Source organism: Triticum aestivum, chromosome 3B (genome assembly GCF_018294505.1).
Source record: "Triticum aestivum cultivar Chinese Spring chromosome 3B, IWGSC CS RefSeq v2.1, whole genome shotgun sequence".
NCBI lineage: Eukaryota > Viridiplantae > Streptophyta > Magnoliopsida > Poales > Poaceae > Triticum > Triticum aestivum.
In genome coordinates, this window is record NC_057801.1 from 165713088 (window position 1) to 165725914 (window position 12827).

The 12827-nt window shown below is 46.3% G+C and overlaps 1 protein-coding gene across 2 annotated transcripts; it reads right to left on the reverse strand.

Annotated features, from left to right (window-relative positions):
• Positions 1-5707: 5707 nt before the first annotated feature.
• Positions 5708-11619, reverse strand: LOC123069182 (probable serine/threonine-protein kinase At1g54610). 2 transcript variants are annotated; one of them, XM_044491967.1, is made up of 8 exons: positions 11077-11619; positions 9765-10049; positions 9313-9630; positions 8985-9212; positions 8262-8362; positions 7171-7273; positions 6441-6881; positions 5708-6149 (listed from the first exon to the last, which is right to left on the reverse strand). In XM_044491967.1, exons 1-8 carry the CDS (start codon positions 11407-11409, stop codon positions 5904-5906), a joined length of 2055 nt encoding a protein of 684 aa, XP_044347902.1. In that variant the 5' UTR covers positions 11410-11619; the 3' UTR covers positions 5708-5903. The 2 variants fall into 2 exon arrangements, with proteins under 2 accessions (XP_044347902.1, XP_044347901.1); XM_044491966.1 differs by having other exon boundaries at positions 6441-6884; positions 11077-11617.
• Positions 11620-12827: the final 1208 nt, after the last annotated feature.

Sequence of the window (12827 nt, forward strand, 5' to 3'; positions counted from 1 at the left end):
GAGTCTCATCCGGACACGAGCCGAAGTCTTGAGTCTTGTATCTTGACGCTTCTATAGTCCGGACGATGAATATAGTCCGGCAGTCCGGATACCCCCTTATCCAAGACACCCTCAGGAGCCCCCGAGCTTTTGTCGCCATTGCTCTTCACAGGCTGGTTACACATGTTGTCTGTCAACATGTTCTGACTATACTATTGTGACTGTCCGACTAGGCCGGGGTGATCCTCCTGTCGATACGCTTGGCGCGATTGTCAATCTTCATCGCACGTGGTAGACAGGGTCGGGTCCATAGTTGTGATAAATGTGCGGCCCGCACAAGGCCCATTATTTTGAGGGGCCCCAGATTTTTTATGTAGGCCTAGTATTTGTAAAAGAAAAAAATCCAGATCGAGACCTTACTGGGCCGCTGGGCGCTGGAGTCCAGCCCCTCGATCTAAACTGCTCGATCGATGGAAACGAGATCATCCCTAGAAGGCGATCGCTATGCTACACTACGCCCTACAACAGTTAATCGGGAATCGGGATCGTCTCGATCTGGAAACCGTAACTGCGGGCACATCGGCGACCGGGTGACACTACAGGAAACAGATCGTCCCGTCGCCTTCGCCTCATCGGATTCAGGTTGCTGTAATTGTTGTCTTCCTGTTCCTGGCTTCCTCGTCCAAATTTCTGACTCGTCAGATCGATCCGTGATAGACTCCAACCTTGAGGTGCTTAGCGAGTCCTCTTTTTGATTAATTTCGGTTTCTACTCCTAATTCCTAATTTTCTAATTAACTTTTGGTAGGGATCGTTACTTCGTGTCTTTGATAAAGATCGTTTCTTACCTCAACGGTTAAAGATCACACTCACAGCGTAGCAGTTCAACTGGACAGGACCCAAAACTAGGTGGGTTAGACGGTTCGTCTAATTGCCAAACATTGAGGCATGAACTTACTGATATATGATACTGTATAACTTCAATTGTATTTTATTCATCTTTTGTATCTTGTGTTTCAATGATGTTGTTCAAATAAATAGCAACCGGGAGTTGAATAGGTATGATTTTTTATATACACACACATTATAGTTGTTCATTAGTTCTTTTTTTAGTCAGATAGGGCCTCAGTTTTTAATTTCGCACAGGGTTCCAAATTTTGCCCGCCCGGCCCTGGTGGTAGACTACTATTACGATGATTTAACATGATTTGTTCTTATATAGGCCTTTGCAGGTTCTTCAATGTTGCATTCCTCGATGTTGATGCAAAGTGCAATACAATGATGACAATATCAGCCACGGCTTCGGCAAGAAATTTAAGGCCTATAGTCGTAGTCACCATGTGGTGGTGCCAAACCTACGGTTTGATCCTTGGTGGGTTGAGAATGCGACCACTCTCCTAAGAGGATTACTAGTAGTACCCCTAAACCCTCAAACCCTCAAAAATAACCGCTTTTTTACGGGTTGAGACGAAAAAATCGCAAAGAATAGAATCCCTTAACCCTTAAACGCTTAAACTTTTTTAGAGGCTCAACCCCTATACTCCTTCCCAGCCTGTAGAAACAGGGGTTGGCAGCCCAACCCCTCCCCGACCCGGTTTCGTCTTCTCGTTCGCGCGGGAGGGAGTTTTCAGCTCCCTCCCCAGATCCAGCCGCCGCCGCGCCTCCGGCCACACTGCCCGCCTTCGGCCGCCTCCGGCCACCCCGTCGCGCACCGCCCCGGCCACCCCTCCGCCTCCCCGCCCTGCCCCGGCCGCCTCCCCGCCCCGTCCCGCACCGCGGCGCCGCCTCCCCGCCCCGTCCCGCACCGCGGCGCCGCCTCCCCGCCCGGCAGCGCCTCCTCCTCCCCGTCCCGGCCTTGCCTCCTCCTCCCTTGCGCCGCCGCGGCCCGGCCGCCCTCCCGCCTCCCCCTCCCGCCTCCCCTCCCGCCCTGCCCTCCCGCCGGCCGCCCCTGGAGGAGCCACGCCCCTGCCCTGCCCTCCCGCCGCCCTGCCCTCCCGGGGCCGTCCAAGCCGCGCCCCCGGCCGCCCTCCCGCCCTGCCCCGGCCGCCGACGCCGCCTCGTCCGAGAGGTGAGGTTTTTTCATTTTTTTTCATTTTGTTTCATTTTCTTTTTGTTTCATTTTTTAGCACTAATGAGTGAATGTCCTTTGCAGATGGGGATGAACAATGAGGAGATTGTCATGTCCGATTCATCGGATTGGTCGACATCTGACGATTCCGACATTGAGGAGTTGTTGCAAGATGACGACGTCGAGATGATGAGCCTCCTCATCGACGTGCAATCATTTGAAAACCACGTGAAGCTGATGGATCAGAGGAGAGGGTCGAAGATGGGCCGAGTCACCATCTACCGGAACCGCGCTCTCGGACACGAACATTTGATGGAAGACTACTTCTCCGAGGTACCTACATACCCTCCTCGTCTCTTTCGCAGAAGGTACCGAATGCAGCGTAGTTTGTTTGTGAAGATTGTCACCGATTGTGAGGCCGCCTCATATTACTTTAAACGTCGTAGATCCGCCGCCGGTATCATGGGGTTTAGTGCATATCAAAAGATATCGGCGGCAATGCGGGTACTCGCTTATGGCATACCCGCGGATTATACCGACGAGTATCTTCGCATTGGGCAAGATACAACCACGGAGTCAGTCCGTAGGTTTGCCAAGTTGGTCATCAAGTTGTACGGTGAGCAGTATCTTCGGGCACCAAACGAGGAAGATACAAAAAGATTAATGGAAATGAATGAAAAAAGGGGATGGCCGGGGATGCTAGGTAGTCTTGACTGCATGCATTGGAGGTGGAAAAATTGCCCAAAGGCATGGCACGGAATGTATTGCGGTAAAAGCCGTGATGCTACCATTGTGCTTGAGGCCGTAGCATCTCAGGACACATGGATTTGGCATGCATTCTTTGGGTTGCCAGGAACACTCAATGATATCAATATCCTCAATAGATCTCCTTTGTTCAAAAGATTAATTTCTGGGGATGCTCCAGCTTGCAACTACAAAATCATGGACAATGAGTACTCAATGGGATACTATCTCACCGATGGCATCTATCCCGAATGGGCAACTCTTGTGAAGTCCATCAAGGAGAAAAATGGGGTGCCCTTAACAAGAAAAGAGGCTCATTTCACCAAGGCACAAGAGGCAGCCCGCAAAGATATTGAGAGAGCTTTCGGTGTTTTGCAAGCAAGGTTTGCCATAGTTCGTGGTCCAGCTCGGTTTTGGGACAAAAAAACCTTGATGAACATCATGAAATGTTGTGTGATTCTACACAACATGATCCTAGAGGATGAGAGAGGGTTAAACTTTCCTTGTTTCTATGACAATGTTGGTACCCGTGTGCAACCGGAAAGAAACCCTTCTCGCATACACGCTTTTCTTCAAGCACATCGTCAGATTGAGGATGCAACCACTCATGGTCAGCTCCGGGATGATCTAATAGAGCACCACTGGCAGTTGGATGGGCGGCGCATTGGCCCATGATGTATCTTTTTTTCCTTTTCTATGTCCTATTTGATTCGAACAATTAGTGTTATTTGCTCAAACAATGTTGTAATAATTTGAATGATTATTGTTTTATTCGGTGTTGTAATAATAACTAGAATGATTATTGTTTTATGTCAATTGTGATGAAATTTGTGATATGTCATATGATGAAATGTGTGATATATGAAATGACAGTTTTAAAGGTTGGGGTTGAGGCAAAGACTAGAACCCTCAAATCCAACCCTTAAAGCAGGTTACGGATTGGATTTGAGGGTTCTAGTCTTTGCCCCTGTTTCTCAACCCTTAAAACTGCTACAAGGGTTTGAGGGTTCTACTAGTAATGCTCTAACCATCTACCCACAGGGTATCAGATTGCGATGTTCTATCGGTCAAACGTAAAATTGTTTTGATGTATAAAAACTAGCCTTTGTTGCGAAATGTAGCACCCACCGTACTAGTGGTATGACTTGATCCTTTTCGCGTAATTAAAGAACGATTCTGGCTAGTAGTTCGGATTTCCCTGTCCAGCTCAAGCAGCTAGGAACTGTGAGTGAGGAGAGCGTACACAGAAACGGGCCAATAATTGGCCATCCCGTCGCGTCCTAGTACTAGTAGTACGTACTGTACTTATTGAACATCGCCATGGATCTACACCGGCTACGCACTAACCAACCGGCCTTCAATTCGCGTTTCAGAAGAAGATGGCGCGTCTGACTGACGGGCGACGATACATGGCTCCGCCTGTCGCTTGCCAAGCCATTTAGCGGAGCAGTGTGATCGCGTGTTACTCTCTCTCTCTCTCTCTCTTTTGCGGGTGACGTGTTACTCTTTAACGTGCTCCCTGTTGCCGCTAGCGGTACGGCTGCTGAAGACGGCACGGCCAATGGCACGTGAGGACCGTCGATCGTCGATCAATGCTTGATTCGAGATGCTTTGGAGAGGCCTCTGGCAATGATTTTCTAGTACTGCTGAACCACTCTCGCGTCGCACACGTACGCACGCGCATCACTGGCATATCGGATAAAATTTTAATTATTTTCGCGGGGTCGCCGTCTCACATGTTTGAGCACACCGTGCCGTGCGCCCGCCATCGACGAAGCTGAGCTTGATTTGCTCTCGTACGTGCGTGCGTGCTTGCTTTGGCACGGAGGTGTGGCTGGCTGATCGATCGATCGATCGCTGGATGTTGCTGTCGCCTGTCGTACGGGAAGGAAGGAAGAATCCGCCGGGGACGACTGACCGCCGAGGCGGCCCGCCCGTCCCGTGCACGGCAAGACGGCGACAAAAACGTTAACCCAGCAGCGTGATAGTCCTCTTCGTTTGGGTAGCACTTTCCGGTTGGTTCCGGCGAGTGGCCACTCGTGTCCATATGTCCACTGGATGATCATCGGTTTACGTGCAGGACGCTATCAGTGGGTGGGCTAAAAGTTGATCACGGGCCGTGTGACTATGCACAAGGCCAGAAGCACCTTTACGCACACACGTGGACATATATATTGTCTCGGATTACACCCAAAAAAAACATTGTCTCGGATCGTCATACACGACGCATGAAGCGGACCTGCATTCTCCTCTTGCTTGCTATCCCCTTCGTCTTTGAGGACACGCAACGCCGCATGTGTCCTGAGATCCAGATGACCCACCCAACACGTCTCTGCGAGCGTTGCAGTATTTAACGAGAAAAAATTGCCGCACCCGAGGACGACCGTCGCTTTCCAGGTAAACCAACGCCACTCGCCATCTGCGGCTCGTCATGTTCACTTGGTTGATGGCTGTCTACCGTGAGGTCAGAGTCAATGGATTTAGTGCGATGGGTGATGACCATGACCGGTGCTCTCTTCTCTACCGTGCGTGGAGTCTATGTCGATCGCCAGGTCGGCCTGTGCCCTGTGCCCTATACGCTGCTGCAATGTTCCGTGATGCCGGTTTTGCGGACGTGTCTGCGTCAGGTTTTTCGTAAGTTTATATAGGCGCTTGATTTTTTTTGACTTAAAAAAACAAGTAGCCCTTATATACAAGGTAAAGTCATGTTGACCGCATCATCAGCCAAAGTGATCCAGAAGGAAGCTGACCCGAGGCCCCGGCTCGTGCCCATCACAGCTACAGGTCGGTTTCTAGCGTCATTAACACTGAACGAGTGGCACACTCCAAGCTCACCAGCAAGCAGCAAATCAGAAACTGAAACGCGGGAGACCTGCCAGACAACACTACTTTTCACGACACTCAAATCACCTCCCAATCAACAAATCACCTCCTCCCCTCACACCTCCGTGGTGATTCCATCAGGCAAATATTACACGGCCGAGTCTTTCTCCTGTACAGAATCTGCTGTGTATCCCCCGGGAATTAAAGCGGGGAAAGAAGCAATAAAACGGAGTGATTTTTGCCACTAAGCTATATGAACTTACACGGCCTGCCCACACGTCCCCGACTTACTACTGGGGCGCGGCTCGGTAGCTGGAGCGGCTGGAAGGGAAGACTGGGACAGCACCGAAGTCTCTCAGGCCAGCCTCTCCGGCGTGCCCATGGGCCCTCCTCACCCTCGACTTCTCCACTCGGGTTCGCCGGAAAACCTCCTGGATTTGCCGGTCGTTCTCCTTGAGCATCTCGTCAACGTTGCCCGAAGGGCAGGAGGTCAGAGGCCCGGAATGGTGGATCTTGTTGCCTTTCGATCCGTAGCCCTGCCGTCAAATGCCAAACAGTTCAGTTTTCTTTATTGCTAGAACCGTATGAATGGATACAGTATGCTCCTAAAATGTCACCCTACTCATGTATTTACTATGCACTAGGATCATGGTCTGTAAACTTCAGAACAACTTGCTGGATACGTACAAATTATACCCTATCATGTGACGGTATTTTGATTTCAAACAAGTGAAACATATGATATTTGAGGGAACCATGCAATAGACATGAATGAAATGGCATAAGAAAACTTTTCGCCGTTGGGCACAAGTTTGGGGGTAACTTACAATGGCTCCTCCATCCACCCTGCCAGCGCCCTTGTCATCTTTCTGGTGGAATACTTGGTCGTACTTCCCGCTACCACTGAAGTGCCCGTTGATAGATTCAGAGAGCCTCCGCCCATGAGCAAATGCTTCAGCTTGAGTAAACCCGGTCACATTGCTATCATCCGGACGCGCATCTGATTTTGCTGATACAACCACAGGGAAATTCCGGGGTTCCGCAACGACACGTACATGATGTTCGCCATGTTTGCTTGTTCCAGTCTTTGATGGGTTAACTAAAGGCCCAGAATGGAAGGTTCTCGTTGGGTAGACGTGTTTGGAGTCTCCAGGCAATTCAATGATGTGAGTTGAACTGGGTGGTTCGATTGGAAATCCAGATGCGGAGTCTTCCTTGCAAGGATTGAACATCTCACTCCTGCTCTTGGTATTGGCTTGGGCTTGCCTCTTCTGAAAAAGAAGACAGCATAATTTAGGCATTCCAAACTAAAAAATTAAGGGGATGGTAAAAATCTAGAGGAAAATGCACTGACCATGCTTGTTGGTGTGTTTAAAACTTTATACAACATGCTTGTGAGAAAGGAGGGTAGCTTATATATACAAGGAATGATCACATATAGCATTATTTACGATTACGAGTGGAAACATAATTTCAAAGAACACTAATAACAGTGAATAAGCCTCAACAACCACAAGACTATATTCAGTAAGATGTCAATAAAAGAGTTGGTTATACCTGCAAAGATGACACTAGTTCTGCATTTGCATCAGGTGCAGGGACTGCTTTTGACTCTCTAGTTCGTCTTTCAGGATGTTGCTTTCCTCCAGCAGTACCTTGCCTAGAGAAAGGCATAAGCATGAGATTAAAAACAAAAGTGATTCGTGACACAAGCCTATTTCTTTTTCACTGAAGTTCAAACTATTAAAACAAATATGAAGCAGACAACAAACCATAGGCAATGAAAGATCAAACATATGAAATGAGTCATGAAGGTGTAAAAGTCTAAAAGAGTGCATACAAAATGGGCACTATACCTACTTTTTACAGGTAGGTGAAAAAGATCCCAGTGTGGTATTTAGAAAGTGAATAAAAGAATGACGGCAACAGAATACACACTTTGTTTAATCGAATCTACACTATTCATTTAACTTCCAGCCAACTATACCTACTTTTTAAAAGTAGGTGAAGAAGATCCCAGTGTGGCATTTAGAAAAGTGAATAAAAGAATGACGGCAACAGAATACACAGTTTGTTTAATCAAACCTACACTATTCATTTAACTTCCAGCCAATTTTCTGTTCCCCGCAAAAGAGGAACATAATAACTATCCGCTGCAAGATATGCTCCCACATAATAACTATCAGTTGCATGATATGCTCCCACATAAGTGCTTATTCATTCCATTGGCATCAGATTTCAAACTCTTCATTCAATGGCCATGACTATTTTTCCACTGTGTTTGGCAACAGCGATGGCTTAGAGGAAAGAAAATGTGGGTCTAGAAGGAGAAAGTGGTTATCTGGTTGCAGGTAGAACTATGGAGTTATCTGGTGGCATTGAATGGTTTTCTTCCCAACAAACTGTACAGATAAGTTCATGTTTCATAACCAAAGCAAATATATGGGCTACAGCAAGTTAGGCAAACTTGAGGTAATGAAGATGCTAGCGCAACTTGCTCAGTGTGAATAAACAGCCTTATTTCATTGCAAAACCGTGTTTCCAGTTCTATATGAAAATAAAATAAGAATGACATCAGGTCAGCAGAACCTTCATCCGAGCTCTAGAAGAATGTTCTCAGTTCAAGAGAATAAGTTGGTTGAGAGTACCTTCGACCTTCCTCATCTCGGCGTTTTGCATCATACTCTTTGCTGGGGGGATATCTTGGCAAACTTGAAGGATTGCAAGCATATGGTTTTGTTGTAAAAAACTGCAAAAACATAATTATAAATACATTGTTAAATTTCTAAATCAATAAGAACAAAACAAAATCGTGGATGGTATCATAGGGTAGCATTTAGACATTCAACTCAATAATTAATTGTGACTTTTTTAGCTGGCTCCAGTTGGCAAACTACATCATTTTCCAACAAAGACATACACATTAAGTAAGCCACAGAAATGGGTAGCACTATATGTTTATAACTATCGTCCTTGATCCAACCAATTGCACCCAACTAAAAAGAAATCTAGACAGTGCAACTAAGTAGGAAATGGTGACTCTCGGAGAAAAAATAAGTAGGAGGAGCTCTTCATTACTGTCTTAGACAGTGCAACTACTAGGATAAACTCTTAAACATAAAATGTTAAAAATCCAATCAGAAGCAAGCTGATCTATCCAAGGAACAAAAAAAGTAAGGTCGAAATGGTTAAGCTTCGCTACGTTCAACGGTTCAAGCTTCAATCACTAGTCACTAAAATACTTTACGGTGAAAAAGTAAGTTGGGAACTCAAATGGCTTGATGTACTTGGTCAAGTAAAATATGTACGCCCGAAATAACCAAACAGTATTGTCTTCTGACACTGGAGAAAAGTAGAATGAATGTGAATACCTCACTTTGCAACGCAGAAGACGCTGTCCGTCGATCGGCTGGGTCTACTGAAAGAAGAACATCTACTAATGCTAGAGCAGGTGAAGGGAAGTCTTTAAATGTGTCTGTAACACGCCTTGCATATGGATGCTGTGGCTTAAAAATGGTTGCATGGGGAAGTTTAGACTTCCTCCAATAGTCCTCTGATGGCGAACCACAGAGTTTAAATATTTTATGCAATTGCTCAACCTGCAGAAAGAATAGTGTACACAAGTTAGTTTTATAACAAAAATTGAGAAAACTAACTTGTTGCACTTGCTTCGAGTAAGAAAAGGGCTTGATAGCATACCTCTGTTCTACCAGGCATGATAGGCTTGCCAGCATATAGCTCAGCAAGAATGCAGCCAGTACTCCACAGATCTACAGCAACACCATAATTTGTGGCACCAAGCAGAAGTTCTGGTGGTCTATACCAAAGTGTGACCACACGGCTAGTCAAAGGGTGCCTTTGTTCAGGATCAAAGAAACTTGCTAATCCAAAATCAGCTATCTTCAGTATGCCTCGGTTATCAATCAAGAGATTGGAACCCTTAATATCACGGTGCAGAATATGACGACTATGACAATGCTCAAGGCCACGGAGTAGCTGTTGCATGTAACATTTAACCTGTAAAGAAATCATGCTTATTAGCTGAACGTTCTAACCATAAGGGGTTATAAATTATTGCACAACATGACTTTTTTTTTGGAAATATTGAATGAGCAATGCACTAAGCACCCCTGCATTGGAATACCATGTACCTGAGGCTCCGTCAATTTTAGTCCAGGAAAAGAAGCTAGGCCAGCTAGGTCGTGCTCCATGTACTCAAAAACAAGATATAAGCTACAAGACATCCTTGAAGTTACTAGACCCTCCAGCTTAATAATATTTGGATGATCAAGCCGTCGCAAAATGAGGATTTCCCTGGCCATGAATTTCACACTCTCGGGCTCCAGATTATCAAAGCGTACTTTCTTTAGAGCAACAATCTTCTGTTTTTCAACATCACGAGCTCTATAGACATTACTGTATGTTCCCTGACCAATCTGAATACAAAAGAACAATGTTTTTTGTTAGATAATGGGAAAAAGAGCAATGATTGAACACAATATTCAAATATAAGTTAAACCAGGTGATATTTATATGCGGAAACTGATAACTTAGTGCAGCAAGCATCTATGTACACAAGTTGCAGCTTTTTTTTTTAAGAAAAGGGACTTCTGCCCGATTTCATTGATGAAACCATTTACAGGTTCGTTCATTACAGCATAAAATTTATGTTAGAAAAATAATGCATTGGTTTCAACCTGTTACTAACCTTTGAAAGCAATAGTGCAAACCTAACGTATCAACAGCATGGCAACACCAAATTCGACCATCTAATGAAGTTCGATGCAATGTGAGAAGTACGATGCCATTATTAGCACTGCCCATTTTTGTCTTCCCTGGGGCAGCAATATGTAGCTGAAAAGTAGACACCTTACTCTCGAACCTTGTCGTCATATATCTAGTAAGGGCTGCTGGGATGGAAGGGAATAAGCGTAATTCCTTTAGATGGGAAGGGAACTAAACTAAGATCCATGTGAACCTAAAGAGATTGGGTCTGCTTTTTGCCTATCCAAACTAGCCCCCGAGACGAAAGGATTGCCCCATTAATGGCAGAGATTGCTAGTTATGTCTGATATTTCCAGGTTCCATGGTCCACTGAGACTAACAACACAAGTCCAACAGAAAGAAAAGACTACCACATTTTCTCATCCAAGATAAAAGACATTCTCCACTCACAACAGAATTTTACTGTTACCAGTCGCCCCCAGCTACCAATTACCACTAAAAAAAGGCAAATTCCCCAGTTACAGCGCAATTTTGCAAATCCCAAGCATCCACTAAAGCAATCAAGAAAGAATAAAGAAGGGAAATGAATCGCCATATTTCCTCGTCTTGTAACAGAAAAGGAGAGGCAGCAATTGCAGGACAATTTTACTGATTTTTGCTGTTCCGATGTCCCGAAGCAGAGACCAAAGCTACGAGCAAAATGTGAAACACGCAGCGGAGAAACGAATAGAGCGTGACCTTGTCGAGCTTCTCGAACGACTCGGCGCGGCGCGGCACCCAGCCGCGCACGGCCTCGGCGGCGACGGAGGCGAGCCACGGCGGCCACCCTGCCGCCACCTGCTCCGCCTCCAGCGCCCTCGGCACCGGGCTCCTCACCTGGCCCGCCGCCATGGCCATCGCGGCCGCCCGCCTCCTCTCCAGCGCCTCATCCCGCGCCCTCGCCTGCTTCCGCGCCTCCTCCTCCCTCCTCAGCACGGCCACTCCCGCCGCCGAGAGCTTCCCCGCCGGTGGGGGCGTCTGGCCGCACCGGCCGTCGTCGATGGCCGCGGGGCGGCCGCACACGCAGCCCATGGCGGCGCCGTCTGCAACGGCGCCGGAGGGGTGCGCGAGTCACTAGGGCCGGCCTGCCGCGCCGCCGGGGCAATCACGGCATGCGGGGGAGCGGATCTCGGGGTTCCAGCGAATTGCGGAGGAGTGCGGTTAGGGTTTGGAGCGGGAGAGGAAGAGGGAGAGGGGGCGGATGGACCCTGGGAGTGGAGGCGGGCGAGTAGTGAGACACTGACTAGCAACGGCCAGGTGAAGAAGACGGCGAGATGAGTGAGGGACTTGTTTGTAATTTTGGGTTTTCCCTGAGAGTGGACCATGATGTCATGTAAAATCCTTTGATTGCTTCTTTGGGAGTTTTTCACGGGTACGCCTCTAAGATTGTGTATTTACTGGTATGTGTTTTTAAAGGTTGGCCGTATAGGAGGAGTTTGGATTTATGATCTTGATTTTTCATGCAAAAAGTCAATTGGTAGGTCAATTTGTCGACAATGGTTAGTTAGAGTGCTAAAGCAATGTTGGTTATTTTCTTCATATATATCTTAACAACACTTTTAAATTTGCTTTTCAAAATCACACCATATATTGATATAAAGAAAAGAAAGAGGTAAAAATCATTGTTGCATAATTGTCGCCTAACCAATAACCCATCCGACCTAGAGTTTGAACAAAATTTTGCAATCTCCCCAACAGCTATGTTGGCATCCAAATTAATGTTCACCAAAGAGGATCGTTGAATAAGCTGAAAGGCCCCCAACGATTATCTTCAACTCAAAGAGTATCGACCTGTCTAAAACATCACCAGGCAAAAAAATCACAACAAATAATCAAATCTCCAAAATAATAGGATTATGCATGGCCAACACAACATATAGACCCGCTAAAAGAGTTTCGCTACAGATGAACAGATTAGACGGAAACGCACGAAGATAAAAAAAACATTCCTTTATGATCTCTAGCCACAACGCATACGCTAGCAAAACCTTCCTCCGCCGGAAAGCTCGCATCGACATTAATCTTGGTCATTCCAGCATATTGCGTGTCAAGGATGTACTTGATAAATCGAGCATAGTAAAACTCGCCTAGTCAACGACTCGTTTGCCTTTATCAGGCCATGGATGAATAGTTTCCTTTGGTGCTCCACTTAAAGTCACCCAAAGATTGTACAAGAACATAACGCTGGAATTGAAGCATTTTTCATCCCCAAAGGTCACACTATTCCTAAAGTGACGAGTTCTCCAAAATGAAAGCAACAATTGCAACTCTTCATTACCTTATCCAACAAAAGAAGTAACCAATCTGGACCAACTTGTGAGCCAAAATTTCTTCTCCATTGCTTTAAATTATGAAACATTGCGATCATAGACAACTCAATTAAGAACATTTTGGAATTCTTCCAACTACGACCAAATAAGATATTGAGTATCACACACAAGTATGTCCCA